General features: G+C 41.6%; 1 protein-coding gene across 6 annotated transcripts in view; it reads left to right on the plus strand.

Moving 5' to 3' along the window:
- LOC128696505 (glutamate receptor ionotropic, kainate 2-like) overlaps positions 1 to 16,360 on the plus strand; it is a 520,103-nt gene that overhangs the window by 385,194 nt on the left and 118,549 nt on the right. For 5 of the 6 annotated variants that reach the window (XM_070094680.1, XM_070094682.1, XM_070094681.1 and 2 more), the window contains 4 exons: positions 1,303 to 1,460; positions 2,104 to 2,245; positions 6,447 to 6,617; positions 14,065 to 14,088. In XM_070094680.1, the coding sequence (XP_069950781.1) occupies positions 1,303 to 1,460; positions 2,104 to 2,245; positions 6,447 to 6,617; positions 14,065 to 14,088 (495 nt within the window). The remainder of the gene's footprint in view (positions 1 to 1,302; positions 1,461 to 2,103; positions 2,246 to 6,446; positions 6,618 to 14,064; positions 14,089 to 16,360) is intronic. The other variant, XM_070094683.1, reaches the window with a different exon arrangement.

The raw sequence follows: 16,360 nt of genomic DNA on the forward strand, positions 1-16,360 counted from the left end.
GCGAGTACCCCTCTCCTCTCTGTTAGGTGAGTATCCCTCTCCTCTCTCAGCAAGGTGGGTACCTCCCTCCTCTCTCAGCAAGGTGAGTACCCCTCTCCTCTCTGTTAGGTGAGTATCCCTCTCCTCTCTCAGCAAGGTGGGTACCTCCCTCCTCTCAGCAAGGTGAGTACCCCCCTCCTCTCTCAGCAAGGTGAGTACCCCCTTATATCTCAGCAAGGTGAATACCTCCCTCCTTCATCAGCAAGGGGAGTAACTTTTACCTCCTGCTTCCCTGTCGAATATTGCTCTAAACTGCTCTGGTTAGTTCTGGCACATTATGATCCTCTGTACTTCATAGTTCACAACATCTAGCACCTCGTTACCAGTATTCACTTCCGGTACGTTACCAGTACTACGAGAAATAATGAATTCAGAGACAACTCACAGATGTCCAATAAATACCAAAGTATTTTCCCCACAGTGGCATATTACTAACCATGCTGGAAAAATATGCTTACTTTGTCCTTTGTAAATAATTTACAAAGACTTAAACTTTGTAATAGTCGACCATACCTTGCTATATTGTTGGATATTTTAAATAATTAATAACTTCTATGTAAAATTCAGTGTAATGTTTTAGGAACTGAATTCGTATCTGTAAAAAAATGTATACTTGTAAATACTTCATTACCACTGTGAAAGCTTAGTTTTCAGAATATCTGGTGCCAGTCTGGCACCAAATATTCTGAACGGGCTGGGTATATGGTGCATAATAAAATTTTTAAAAGTTATGTTGGTGCCCGGGATTGGTCGGGGTCCTTGGTACTGAACAGGAGAATGCTGAGGTGAAGGCTGCTACGACTGATGCTGATGTATCATCATTCTGTACTTCACTTCTCTCTAGAATTTGACGATCTCTCTTGCAGTGCCTTCTGTATACGTCTTTTCCCTACCATTTCATGTTATATGATTCATTTGTGTTCAGTGCTTTCTTGTGAATATAATAATAATAATTGCCGATTTCTGCTTCAGTGCCGTTTTGTGTCATATTGTTATGTTGAAGTGCAGTGGTTGCCAGAGTGAGTCTCAAGAGCGGAGGAACAAGTTTCACAGGTCTGGCCTGACATGGGTGTTACGTACTGTGTCCATCTGAACATTAGCGTTACTCTTCAAAACCTATACCTGATACCAGAGTGGAGAAACTACTATTACTAATGTTATTGCTATTACTAGTACTACTGTTGCTATTACTACTACTAATACTACTACCAGTGCTGCTACTACTTGCTGCATCTACTACACATGTACGTGTTGTGTCAACAGGCATACCTGGACCTTGTTCGACTGTTCGGGTGGCGTTCGTTCTGCATCTTGTACGAGGATAACGAGGGTCTGGTGCGCATGCAGGAGCTGCTCAAGACTCCTTCGCCCAACGAGTTCAAAGTCTCCATTAGACAACTGCCTCGCGGTAATGACTACAGGTGAGTCCTGCAACTTCACCATGCAGGTGTTCACAGACCCACTCCATCCTGCTGGTGTACAGTGACCGTATTGGATTTCCAGTCGATCTAATAGATTTCCAGTCAGTCAAATAGACTGTGCAGTGTTTCCATTCAGTCAAGTAAGTTTCCAGACAGGCTAGTAGCTGCTATCCTACCTCAGGTCTTCTACAGTCCAGCCACATTACCTGTTTACTTACTAGGTCACCAGCGGCAGCAGGTATGAGGTGAGTTGCCCATACACTACTTGCCCGGAATTGATCCTGGGTCCTTGGGTTGTGCAAGTTCTTTGGGAATTTGGCGAGTTCTGTAGAATTCGCCAAATTCTTCACCAGGTGGCGTGAATTTATTAAGTCTGAAGTGTATGCTTGAAGGAGTTAGATGGTGTTAGGATACTGACAACTGAGCCAGATGGTGCTAGGATTCTTCAGCCAACCGAGCCAGATGGTGCTAGGATCCATCTGCCAGATGATGCTAAGATCCTTCTGACAGATAAGCCAGATGATGCCAGGATCTTTGTCAGATGACACGATCTTTCTGCTCAGCCAGATGGTGATAGGTGATGTTGACCCTGCTGGCTGCTCTTGCACTGATTACTAGTGTAAGCAGGTTCTCCTGCTGACAGGGCCCTGCTGAACGAGGTGAAGGGGACACTGGAGCAGAACATCATCCTGGACTGCAAGACAGAGAACGTGGGAACAGTGCTGAAGCAAGCTCAGCAGATCGGCATGATGTCCTCCTTCCATAACTACATCATCTCTTCCCTGGTGAGTCGTGACACCTTGATGTGACACCTTGCTGTGAAACCTTGCTGTGACACTGTGACACCTTGCTGTGACACCTTGTGACACTTTGTTGCCTGTCCTAGATAAGTTGTGACACCGTGTTGTGACACTTTGTTGCCTTGTTGCCTGTCCTAGACTAGTTGTGACACCTTGTTGCTTGTTCTGTGCCATTTGTGACCCCTTGATGTGACCCCCTTGCTACTAGTGCTAGGTTAGTTGTGACCCCTTGATGTGACCCCCTTTCTACCAGTGCTAGGTCAGTTGTGACCCTTTGATGTGACCCCCCTTGCTACCTGTGCTAGGTCAGTTGTGACCCAGCACCGAGACGTAGATAAGTAAGACATATGCAACAATTAGGTTGCTTTATTGCGAAACGTTTCGCCTACACAGCAGGCCTCATGGGTCGAATTACAGAGTTTTCGAATACAAAGACCGTAGAAGCAGTGGAGAGGTAAAGATGATGCGATTAGTCCATCAACCCTGAAGTAGTAGTAGTTCAAGGTAGTCAGTCCCTCAGCCTTCAGATGTGTTCAGTTTTATAGTCTTGAACAATGTGATTCCTTGATGTTGGTGAGGGGCTCTTGATTTAGGGAATTGGATCTGTGCTCCAGTTCCCCGAATTAAGCCTGAATGTCTTCCACATATCCCCCCCCCAGGCGCTGTATAATCCTCCGGGTTTAGCGCTTCCCCCTTGATTATAATAATAATTGAACAATGTGAACATTCTGCTTCTATCAACTTTTGTGTACTCGACTGAAGAAGCCTACTGTGTAGGCGAAACGTTTCGAGATAAAGATACCTAACTGTTGCATATGTGTCTTACCAAACAGTCTTGAACAATGTTGAACACTTCTCCAAGCTGAGGGACTGACCACCTCAAACAACTTATTCAAGGTTGACGAACTGATCACGTCAATTTTCCCCTCTCCACGGTATTCGCCAACTCTGTATTCGAGCGAAACTTTCGTAATAAAACAAACTAACTCTGGAACATGTCTTACCTATCTATCTTAATAATTGATCTAGTTACTATTATTATTATCATGATTATTATTATTTTATTATTATTCGTTTCGGATGAGTAACACTGTATATCACCTAGTAACTGTATATCACCTAGTAACTGTATATCACCTAGTAACTGTATATCACCTAGTAACTGTATATCACCTAGTAACTGTATATCACCTAGTAACACAGTATATCACCTAGTAACTGTATATCACCTAGTAACTGTATATCACCTAGTAACTGTATATCACCTAGTAACTGTATATCACCTAGTAACACAGTATATCACCTAGTAACTGTATATCACCTAGTAACTGTATATCACCTAGTAACTGTATATCACCTAGTAACTGTATATCACCTAGTAACACAGTATATCACCTAGTAACTGTATATCACCTAGTAACTGTATATCACCTAGTAACTGTATATCACCTAGTAACTGTATATCACCTAGTAACTGTATATCACCTAGTAACACAGTATATCACCTAGTAACTGTATATCACCTAGTAACTGTATATCACCTAGTAACTGTATATCACCTAGTAACTGTATATCACCTAGTAACTGTATATCACCTAGTAACTGTATATCACCTAGTAACTGTATATCACCTAGTAACTGTATATCACCTAGTAACACAGTATATCACCTAGTAACTGTATATCACCTAGTAACTGTATATCACCTAGTAACTGTATATCACCTAGTAACTGTATATCACCTAGTAACACAGTATATCACCTAGTAACTGTATATCACCTAGTAACTGTATATCACCTAGTAACTGTATATCACCTAGTAACTGTATATCACCTAGTAACACAGTATATCACCTAGTAACTGTATATCACCTAGTAACTGTATATCACCTAGTAACTGTATATCACCTAGTAACTGTATATCACCTAGTAACTGTATATCACCTAGTAACACAGTATATCACCTAGTAACTGTATATCACCTAGTAACTGTATATCACCTAGTAACTGTATATCACCTAGTAACTGTATATCACCTAGTAACTGTATATCACCTAGTAACTGTATATCACCTAGTAACTGTATATCACCTAGTAACTGTATATCACCTAGTATATCACCTAGTAACTGTATATCACCTAGTATATCACCTAGTAACTGTATATCACCTAGTAACACTGTATATCACCTAGTAACTGTATATCACCTAGTAACTGTATATCACCTAGTAACACAGTATATCACCTAGTAACTGTATATCACCTAGTAACACAGTATATCACCTAGTAACTGTATATCACCTAGTAACTGTATATCACCTAGTAACTGTATATCACCTAGTAACACTGTATATCACCTAGTAACTGTATATCACCTAGTAACACTGTATATCACCTAGTAACTGTATATCACCTAGTAACACTGTATATCACCTAGTAACTGTATATCACCTAGTAACTGTATATCACCTAGTAACTGTATATCACCTAGTAACTGTATATCACCTAGTAACACAGTATATCACCTAGTAACTGTATATCACCTAGTAACTGTATATCACCTAGTAACTGTATATCACCTAGTAACTGTATATCACCTAGTAACACAGTATATCACCTAGTAACTGTATATCACCTAGTAACTGTATATCACCTAGTAACTGTATATCACCTAGTAACTGTATATCACCTAGTAACTGTATATCACCTAGTAACACAGTATATCACCTAGTAACTGTATATCACCTAGTAACTGTATATCACCTAGTAACTGTATATCACCTAGTAACACAGTATATCACCTAGTAACTGTATATCACCTAGTAACACAGTATATCACCTAGTAACTGTATATCACCTAGTAACACAGTATATCACCTAGTAACTGTATATCACCTAGTAACAGTATATCACCTAGTAACACAGTATATCACCTAGTAACTGTATATCACCTAGTAACACAGTATATCACCTAGTAACAGTATATCACCTAGTAACACAGTATATCACCTAGTAACTGTATATCACCTAGTAACAGTATATCACCTAGTAACACAGTATATCACCTAGTAACTGTATATCACCTAGTAACACAGTATATCACCTAGTAACTGTATATCACCTAGTAACAGTATATCACCTAGTAACACAGTATATCACCTAGTAACAGTATATCACCTAGTAACACAGTATATCACCTAGTAACAGTATATCACCTAGTAACACAGTATATCACCTAGTAACTGTATATCACCTAGTAACAGTATATCACCTAGTAACACAGTATATCACCTAGTAACAGTATATCACCTAGTAACACAGTATATCACCTAGTAACTGTATATCACCTAGTAACAGTATATCACCTAGTAACACAGTATATCACCTAGTAACTGTATATCACCTAGTAACACAGTATATCACCTAGTAACTGTATATCACCTAGTAACAGTATATCACCTAGTAACACAGTATATCACCTAGTAACTGTATATCACCTAGTAACACAGTATATCACCTAGTAACACAGTATATCACCTAGTAACACAGTATATCACCTAGTAACACAGTATATCACCTAGTAACAGTATATCACCTAGTAACACAGTATATCACCTAGTAACTGTATATCACCTAGTAACACAGTATATCACCTAGTAACAGTATATCACCTAGTAACAGTATATCACCTAGTAACTGTATATCACCTAGTAACAGTATATCACCTAGTAACACAGTATATCACCTAGTAACAGTATATCACCTAGTAACAGTATATCACCTAGTAACTGTATATCACCTAGTAACAGTATATCACCTAGTAACACAGTATATCACCTAGTAACAGTATATCACCTAGTAACACAGTATATCACCTAATAACACAGTATATCACATAGTAACAGTATATCATTTAGTAACACAGTATGTCACCTTGTAACACGATATATCACCTAATAACACAGTGTATCACCTAGTAACACAGTGTATCACCTAGTAACACAGTGTATCACCTAGCAACACAATGCATCACCTAGTAACACAATGTATCACCTAGTAACACAATGCATTACCTTACTCCTTAATATAGGAGATGGTGGCAGGCAGAGTGCAGCCAGTAATATCATGTGTGTTGTGTGGTGGTGTTGCAGGAAATAATGCTGTGTGTGTTGTGTGGTGGTGTTGCAGGACTTGCACCTGGTCAACCTGGAAGATTTCAAGTACGGAGGATCGAACGTGACGGCCCTGAGGTTGATCGATCCTGAACGTGAGGAAGTTAGACACTTGATGGAGGACTGGCAGGCTGGTCGCATCATGTACACCAGTAAGATCCAGGACGATGATGACCTCATCATGAAGGTGAGTCACTTTCACGCACACACACATACAAACACCACACACACACACACACACACACACACACACACACACACACACACACACACTTAATATACACACAAACGCTGAAGCTATGCGTACATGAGCGCTGCACGCGTGTGATTTTCTGGGACTTACGCTCTGTGTAATCTGCCAGAACACACGGTTTTCGTGTGCGTGATTTGTTTTTTTACGTACATGCTTTATGTGGCTGTGTTCTGTGCGTAAAACGCAAATGTTTGCGTACACACTTACGCTTTTTATATATATATATATATATATATATATATATAAAATGTGTGTGTGTCGTGCCGAATAGGTAAAACTTGCGATTTTGGCTTAAATAGCAACGCTGTTCTTGCCGAATAAGGCAAGCAAAAATTTGTGAATGTAATAATTCCGCAAAAATCATTCTGAACCTAACGAAAAAAAATATATTTCATTGTTTGGTTATTATTAAATTATTGTAAACTTATATAAAATATATTTAGTTGAATTAGGCTAAATTAAATTGCGCTTGTTATAATAATGTTATGTAAGTTTTCTAAGATTTTCCTGGTACGAAATTATTAATTTTTACATTAACATGAATGAAAAAAAAATATATATCTTTAAACGTATAAGAGAAAATTTTAGAAAGGACTTAATTTTAAATAAGTTGTTGCTAAGTGACCAGTTTACCTTCTCGGCGATACTTGTGCACACTTACGCTTTGTTTCTGCATCTTATATGTGCAGTGTACACGCTTAAGCTTCCTATGTACCCATTTGTTCTCTGTGTGTACATAATTAGGCTTTATGAGTAACATCTACGCTTAACCAGCGCAACATCTACACTGCTACACCTCGTACATACACTATACACCCACACGTCATACACTATACACACCCACACGTCATATACTATACACACCCACACGTCATATACTATACACACCCACACGTCATATACTATACACATCCACACGTCATATACTATACACACCCACACGTCATATACTATACACACCCACACGTCATATACTATACACACCCACACGTCATATACTATACACACCCACACGTCATATACTATACACACCCACACGTCATATACTATACACACCCACACGTCATACACTATACACACCCACACGTCATACACTATACACACCCACACGTCATACACTATACACACCCACACGTCATATACTATACACACCCACACGTCATACACTATACACACCCACACGTCATACACTATACACACCCACACGTCATACACTATACACACCCACACGTCATACACTATACACACCCACACGTCATATACTATACACACCCACACGTCATAAACTATACACACCCACACGTCATATACTATACACACCCACACGTCATATACTATACACACCCACACGTCATATACTATACACACCCACACGTCATATACTATACACACCCACACGTCATATACTATACACACCCACACGTCATATACTATACACACACTTCACTGTCACCTGTTAAACACTTACCTGTTGAACACTGTTAAGTTTCATGTACTGTTACCTGTTGTATATCGTTACCTGTTGTATACTGTTACCTGTTTCATATTGTTACCTATTGTACACTTTTACTATGCTAACTTGTTACCCGCTCCTAGTCTAACTTGTAACCTGTGATCTACTCCTATTCTAGCCTGTAACCTGTTCCTAAACTGTAACCTGTTTTTAGCCTAACTTGCAACCTGATCCTCGCTTAACCTGTAACACCTACACAGGGCCAGGAGTTATGACTCGACCCCTGTAACCACAGGTGAACACACACACACACACACCACACACACACACACCACACACACACACACCACACATACACACACACCACACACACACACACCACACACACACACACCACACACACACACACCACACACACACCACACCACACACACACCACACACACACCACACCACACACACACCACACCACACACACACCACACACACACACACCACACACCACACACACACACCACACACACCACACACACCACACACACCACACGCACACCACACACGCCACACACACACCACACACACACACACACACCACACACACACACACACACACACACACACACCACACACACACCACACACACACACACACACACACACACACACACACACACACACACACCACACACACACACACACACACCACACACACCACACACACACACACACCACACACACCACACACACACCACACACACACCACACACCCCCCACACACACACCACCACACACACCACACACACACACACACACACACACCACACACACACACCACACACACACATACACACACACACACACACACACACACACACACACACACACACACCACACACACACCACACACACACCACACACACACCACACACACACCACACACACACCACACACACACCACACACACACACACACACACACACACACACACACACACACACACACACACACACACACACCACACACACACCACACACACACCACACACACACACACACACACCACACACACACCACACACACACCACACACACACACACACACACACACACACCACACACACCACACACACCACACACACACACACACACACCACACACACACCACACACACACGCCACACACACACACAACATATGTGAGACAGGTGTGTGACATGTTTTATAAACATCTGTCTTCAGGTAAATCTTAACTCTAACTGAAAACTATCCGACGTTCCTTTTTTTCTGGATCATTTGTTAAATAGACTAAGTGCAGACTGATTACCCTTCAGACTGACTTCCTTCAGACTGATTACCCTTCAGACTGATCCCTTTTCGACTGATTCCCTTCAAAGAGGGCGCCATAATGTTGGTGAAGGGCTCCTGGTGTAAGGGAACTACCCTTCCCTTCCTCAGATCAACCTTGATCACCCCAGTTTTCACACTGCTGTATGGTCCTTCATGCTTAGTGTTACACTCTGATGATAAAGGGAATAAATAAAGACAGAGCAACACGTCGCCTAGATTACAGCTCTAAATTAAGGATTACTTGTGAATAATTCTACCCACGATATTGTTCCACCCACAGTATTCTACCCACGGTATTGTTCCACCCACTATATTGTTCCACCCACGGTATTGTTCCACCCACGGTATTGTTCCACCCACTATATTGTTCCATCCACGGTATTGTTCCTCTTCCCCAGTGTTTCCTCCGTTTGTACTTCTGTTATTTCTGTGCTTGCAGCCGTCCTTATACACACCTGTCGCTGTGTTTCTTTCCAGGTAACAGTCATGTTAACAGCAAAGATGTTAGACCAGTAACATGTTGAACGTGGTGTTGTATGTTGTGAGTGTATGTGGATCCTTGTGCCTAGCTAGATTCATCCGTGTGGACCCTTGTGCCTAGCTAGATTCATCCGTGTAGACCCTTGTGTCTAGCTATTCATCCGTGTGGACCCTTGTGCCTAGCTAGATTCATCCGTGTGGACCCTTGTGCCTAGCTAGATTCATCCGTGTGGACCCTTGTGTCTAGCTAGATTCATCCGTGTGGACCCTTGTGTCTAGCTAGATTCATCCGTGTGGACCCTTGTGCCTAGCTAGATTCATCCGTGTGGACCCTTGTGCCTAGCTAGATTCATCCGTGTGGACCCTTGTGTCTAGCTAGATTCATCCGTGCGGACCCTTGTGTCTAGCTAGATTCATCCGTGTGGAGCCTTGTCTGGCTAGATTCATCTGTGTGGACCCTTGTGTCTAGCTAGATTCATCCGTGTGGAGCCTTGTCTGGCTAGATTCATCTGTGTGGACCCTTGTGTCTAGCTAGATTCATCCGTGTGGACCCTTGTGTCTAGCTAGATTCATCCGTGTGGACCCTTGTGTCTGGCTAGATTCATCCGTGTGGAGCCTTGTCTGGCTAGATTCATCCGTGTAGACCAGTGGTTCCCAAACTGGGGGTAAATTACCCCCTGGGGGTAATTTAACCATTTTTGGGGGGTAATGGAGGGGTGACAGAAAAAAAGTTATGAATTCTGAAAATCAAGAAAAGAATGCGGTACCCGGTATGAGGATTATTGTTAACTTTGTCTTAGTATATAAAGTTGTAAAGTAAACCTATTATAAGTAATAAAGTTAAACCAAATAACAATAAACATCAAAAACTAATATACAGTATTAGAAAAGAAGAAATATATAGCTAAGTGTGTCTAAACCCAAAAGTATTTTGACAAGTATGCTTCAGGACAAAAGTCACTCAGTAGCCCAGATCGACCTGTCCAGTACGCGTCACTCACTTCCTGAGGCTGCCTCTATTTCACACTGTCAGTTTATCTGTGAGCATCAGCCGAGGTAGACATAAGCTGGTATGTATGTGTACTGCCCTGTGCAGTATATAGTTAGTATTTACCCACTGTTACTGTGAATTTGTAGCTATTATTAATTTTATATATGTATGTGTGGTTCTTACGTTTTCAATGGTTTTGCTAGGATTAGCAGAGTATGCGAGGCTGTATACGTTCACGTTTAGCCATATATATCAATAATAACAACATTTTGTGAAAGGGGTAACATGCTTTATGTGGCATGTTAAATTGGGTAACAAGCTGAAAAAGTTTGGGAACCACTGGTGTAGACCCTTGTGTCTAGCTAGATTCATCCGTGTGGACCCTTGTGTCTAGCTAGATTCATCCATGTGGACCCTTGTGTCTGGCTAGATTCATCCGTGTGGACCCTTGTGTCTAGCTAGATTCATCCGTGTGGACCCTTGTGTCTAGCTAGATTCATCCGTGTGGACCCTTGTGTCTGGCTAGATTCATCCGTGTGGACCCTTGTGTCTAGCTAGATTCATCCATGTGGACCTTTGTGTCTGGCTAGATTCATCCGTGTAGACCCTTGTGTCTAGCTAGATTCATCCATGTGGACCCTTGTGTCTAGCTAGATTCATCCATGTGGACCCTTGTGTCTGGCTAGATTCATCCGTGTAGACCCTTGTGTCTAGCTAGATTCATCCGTGTGGACCCTTGTGTCTAGCTAGATTCATCCATGTGGACCCTTGTGTCTGGCTAGATTCATCCGTGTGGACCCTTGTGTCTAGCTAGATTCATCCATGTGGACCCTTGTGTCTGGCTAGATTCATCCGTGTGGACCCTTGTGTCTAGCTAGATTCATCCATGTGGACCCTTGTGTCTGGCTAGATTCATCCGTGTGGACCCTTGTGTCTGGCTAGATTCATCCGTGTGGACCCTTGTCTAGCTAGATTCATCCGTGTGGACCCTTGTCTGGCTAGATTCATCCGTGTGGATCCTTGTGTCTAGCTAGATTCATCCGTGTGGACCCTTGTCTGGCTAGATTCATCCGTGTGGATCCTTGTGTCTAGCTAGATTCATCCGTGTGGACCCTTGTCTGGCTAGATTCATCCGTGTGGACCCTTGTGTCTAGCTAGATTCATCCGTGTGGACCCTTGTCTGGCTAGATTCATCCGTGTGGATCCTTGTATCCATCTAGCTTCCACTGTTGGTACTGCCCCTAGTCTAGTGTCTTGCGATGCTATTTCATAACTAAAGGTCCAGTTGTAAGGAGCATCTTTCTGGTCAGTCCTATTAATGAGCTTCAGTGGACGAAAATTGTGTAATAGAGTATCTGCAAAAAACAACTAAACCCACAAGAGATCTTATGACTTCAGCTGTTTGTGTGTTTGAAATATTATGGACGGCAATTAACTACTTTACTTTGATAAGTCGTAATCCTTCTAGGAGTGACTGTGACCAAGAAAATTAATCCTTGCTTATAAAAATTTACATTGAAGCTTTAATCTTCAAGTTAGCATCAGCTAATTTTTCCATTACTAAGTCCAAGCTCTGAAAATGCATCTCCGTGTTTTGTTATGCCGATCAAGTCGTCTACGTACACCAAGAAATGTGATCCAACTGGATCTCAGCCCAAACGTTATTTTAAGGAAGAGGTAATGGCGTTCAGGCGTAGGGAGAGCACTTAATGCTTGGCTGTTGTAATGAGAGGTTCTTGTCAGAACTCTGGTAACAAATCACTAAGGAAGCAGAAAATAATCTGGCTAAAGCTGTCGTTTCCTTTCTGTGGATCGAACCAAATTGCCTCTCATTACCCAGGTGCTCAGGAATCCTGTCAGGTTCAGCATTTTCCCATAAGTGTAACAATAATACTTTGATGTTGACTCATCTCTTCATATCTTCAGGTCTACTCATTGACCATCTTTCTTGGATCAAACTGGATTGATTATCTCCCTGGTCCTGCATGATCCCAACGGGCTTAGTCCTAAATGGTAGCAGGTCCAGCACTCTACTACTGGGCTACGAGGCTTCTAATAGGAAAGTTTCACAGACATTTCTGTGTGTCATGTCTGCATCAGAGGTCATCATCTGTGACACAACTCTCCTACAGCCCCGGTAGCCTTATACCATATATATTCTTATACTACTCAGACTTACAAATTTTAGCTTGCTTTATTCGGCAAGAAGAGCGTTGCTATTTAAGCCAAAATCGCAAATTTTACGTATTTGGCACGACATATATGTAGTTATAATCATAAGTGTAATATTGACTTTAAATATGAATATTCCAGTTTCAGATTTTTATTTTATTTTTTTAATCGGGAGGAAACGATAAACCCGTTTTGGATCATATAGTATGAGAGGCGTTCAGGTTTGATCCAAGGAAAATGATAGGCATGAGGGCAGCTAGCTCCATAGAGGGAAATTCAAGTTTAGGAACTTCTAGTTACTGATAATATCTGTGTCTGCTAGTAGACCTCTGCTTGTTCAATCTTCATGTGTGGTGCTACACTCTGATGGGTCTTCAGGTTTATTCAGTGTCTCTAGTGTGTATGTGGTCCCATTGTCCATTTAAACCTATATTTATTCAAAACCCATTACTGTGAAGCCCACATATCTAATCCTTAAGTCTTTTCAAGTCTCCCCTATCTTCTGGTACCCCCACGTTTATACAAACCTTCCATTTATATGCCAGTCCCCATGTCTTATGAAATTCCCAGAGTTTATTGAATCCTCACATGTCCCCATGTTTTCTCATAACTCTGGAGATTCCCCATGATACCCCATGTTTCTTCATAATCACACATTGCCTACTCACAATCCCTATATCTATGTGTCCTCAAAGCCAACATGTATCTCCAAAATATATATACATAACCCCTTGTGTATCAGCAAATTCTCGTGTATCCCTCATAACTCTGCGTGTCTCCAGAATCTCTATATCCACTCCTCATTCCCCATTGTTTACTAGCAGATCCTTAGGTATCCCTCAATGTATCCTTCATAATGTATCCCTCATAATCCTTGGTGTTTATTCAGAAAAAATCCGTGGATATGTATCTAATGATGTTCTTTTGTTTGTCTGCTTCCCAGCTGAGGAACATAAGTTTCTGGACGGTAAGACCCTCATGTGTGTGTCAGTGTCTTTGTGTTTGTGGTTGGTGGAAGGTGTGTCTGGTTCTAGGCGCTCACTGTGTGGCTATAAGCACACTGTAACTATAGTCACTGTGTGGCTATAAGCACACTGTAACTATAGTCACTGTGTGGCTATAAGCACACTGTAACTATAGTCACTGTGTGGCTATAAGCACACTGTAACTATAGTCACTGTGTGGCTATAAGCACACTAACTATAGTCACTGTGTGGCTATAAGCACACTATAGTCACTGTGTGGCTATAAGCACACTAACTATAGTCACTGTGTGGCTATAAGCCCACTGTAACTATAGTCACTGTGTGGCTATAAGCACACTGTAACTATAGTCACTGTGTGGCTATAAGCACACTGTAACTATAGTTACTGTGTGGTTCAAGGTTCTCTCCAGTGCACCGTCCCCGTGCTACGTTTTGCACGTGATGACTAGCAGAACCTGAGCAATTCACATAAAATAATCACAAAGTATAAAATATTGAGAATAATTCAGAGGCAGATATAGACCTACATAAGACGGGGACTTTGAGCCTGGCTAGACCGACACACCTCCATCTGTGTTTACGATTAAAATGTACTGCCGGTAACTGTGGAAAGAAGACAATCGTTGCTGAACAAGCTTTTACCGGGACAACGTTTCGCCTTGTGTAGAGTTTTAGCGTAATGTTTCGCTCTGGCAAGACTAGAAGAGATCAAGTTATGTTTCTCTAGTTTCTCTCTGTGTATGGTTTTGTCGTGACTTGATAAACCTCTACACAGGGTGAAACATAGCATGATAAACCTCTACACAGGGTAAAACATAGCATGACAAACCTCTACAGAGGGTAAAACATAGCATGATAAACCTCTACAGAGGGTGAAACATAGCATGATAAACCTCTACAGAGGGTGAAACATAGCATGATAAACCTCTACAGAGGGTAAAACATAGCATGATAAACCTCTACACAGGGTGAAACATAGCATGATAAACCTCTACACAGGGTAAAACATAGCATGATAAACCTCTACACAGGGTGAAACATAGCATGATAAACCTCTACACAGGGTGAAACATAGCATGATAAACCTCTACACAGGGTAAAACATAGCATGATGAACCTCTACACAGGGTGAAACATAGCATGATAAACCTCTACAGAGGGTGAAACATAGCATGATAAACCTCTACAGAGGGTAAAACATAGCATGATAAACCTCTACACAGGGTGAAACATAGCATGATAAACCTCTACACAGGGTGAAACATAGCATGATAAATCTCTACACATGGTGAAACATAGCATGATAAACTTCTACACAGGGTGAAACATAGCATGATAAACCTCTACACAGGGTGAAACATGGCATGATAAACCTCTACACAGGGTGAAACATGGCATGATAAACCTCTACACAGGGTGAAACATAGCAGGATAAGCCTCTACACAGGGTGAAACATAGCATGATAAACCTCTACACAGGGTGAAACATGGCATGATAAACCTCTACACAGGGTGAAACATAGCAGGATAAGCCTCTACACAGGGTGAAACATAGCATGATAAACCTCTACACAGGGTGAAACATAGCATGATAAACCTCTACACAGGGTGAAACATAGCAGGATAAGCCTCTACACAGGGTGAAACATAGCATGATAAACCTCTACTTAGGATGTAACATAGCATGATAAACCTCTACACAGGGTGAAACATAGCATGATAAACCTCTACACAGGGTGAAACATAGCATGATAAACCTCTACAGAGGGTGAAACATAGCATGATAAACCTCTACAGAGGGTAAAACATAGCATGATAAACCTCTACACAGGGTGAAACATAGCATGATAAACCTCTACACAGGGTGAAACATAGCATGATAAATCTCTACACATGGTGAAACATAGCATGATAAACTTCTACACAGGGTGAAACATAGCATGATAAACCTCTACACAGGGTGAAACATGGCATGATAAACCTCTACACAGGGTGAAACATGGCATGATAAACCTCTACACAGGGTGAAACATAGCAGGATAAGCCTCTACACAGGGTGAAACATAGCATGATAAACCTCTACACAGGGTGAAACATGGCATGATAAACCTCTACACAGGGTGAAACATAGCAGGATAAGCCTCTACACAGGGTGAAACATAGCATGATAAACCTCTACACAGGGTGAAACATAGCATGATAAACCTCTACACAGGGTGAAACATAGCAGGATAAGCCTCTACACAGGGTGAA

The sequence above is a fragment of the Cherax quadricarinatus genome, chromosome 47 (genome assembly GCF_038502225.1).
Source record: "Cherax quadricarinatus isolate ZL_2023a chromosome 47, ASM3850222v1, whole genome shotgun sequence".
Lineage (NCBI taxonomy): Eukaryota > Metazoa > Arthropoda > Malacostraca > Decapoda > Parastacidae > Cherax > Cherax quadricarinatus.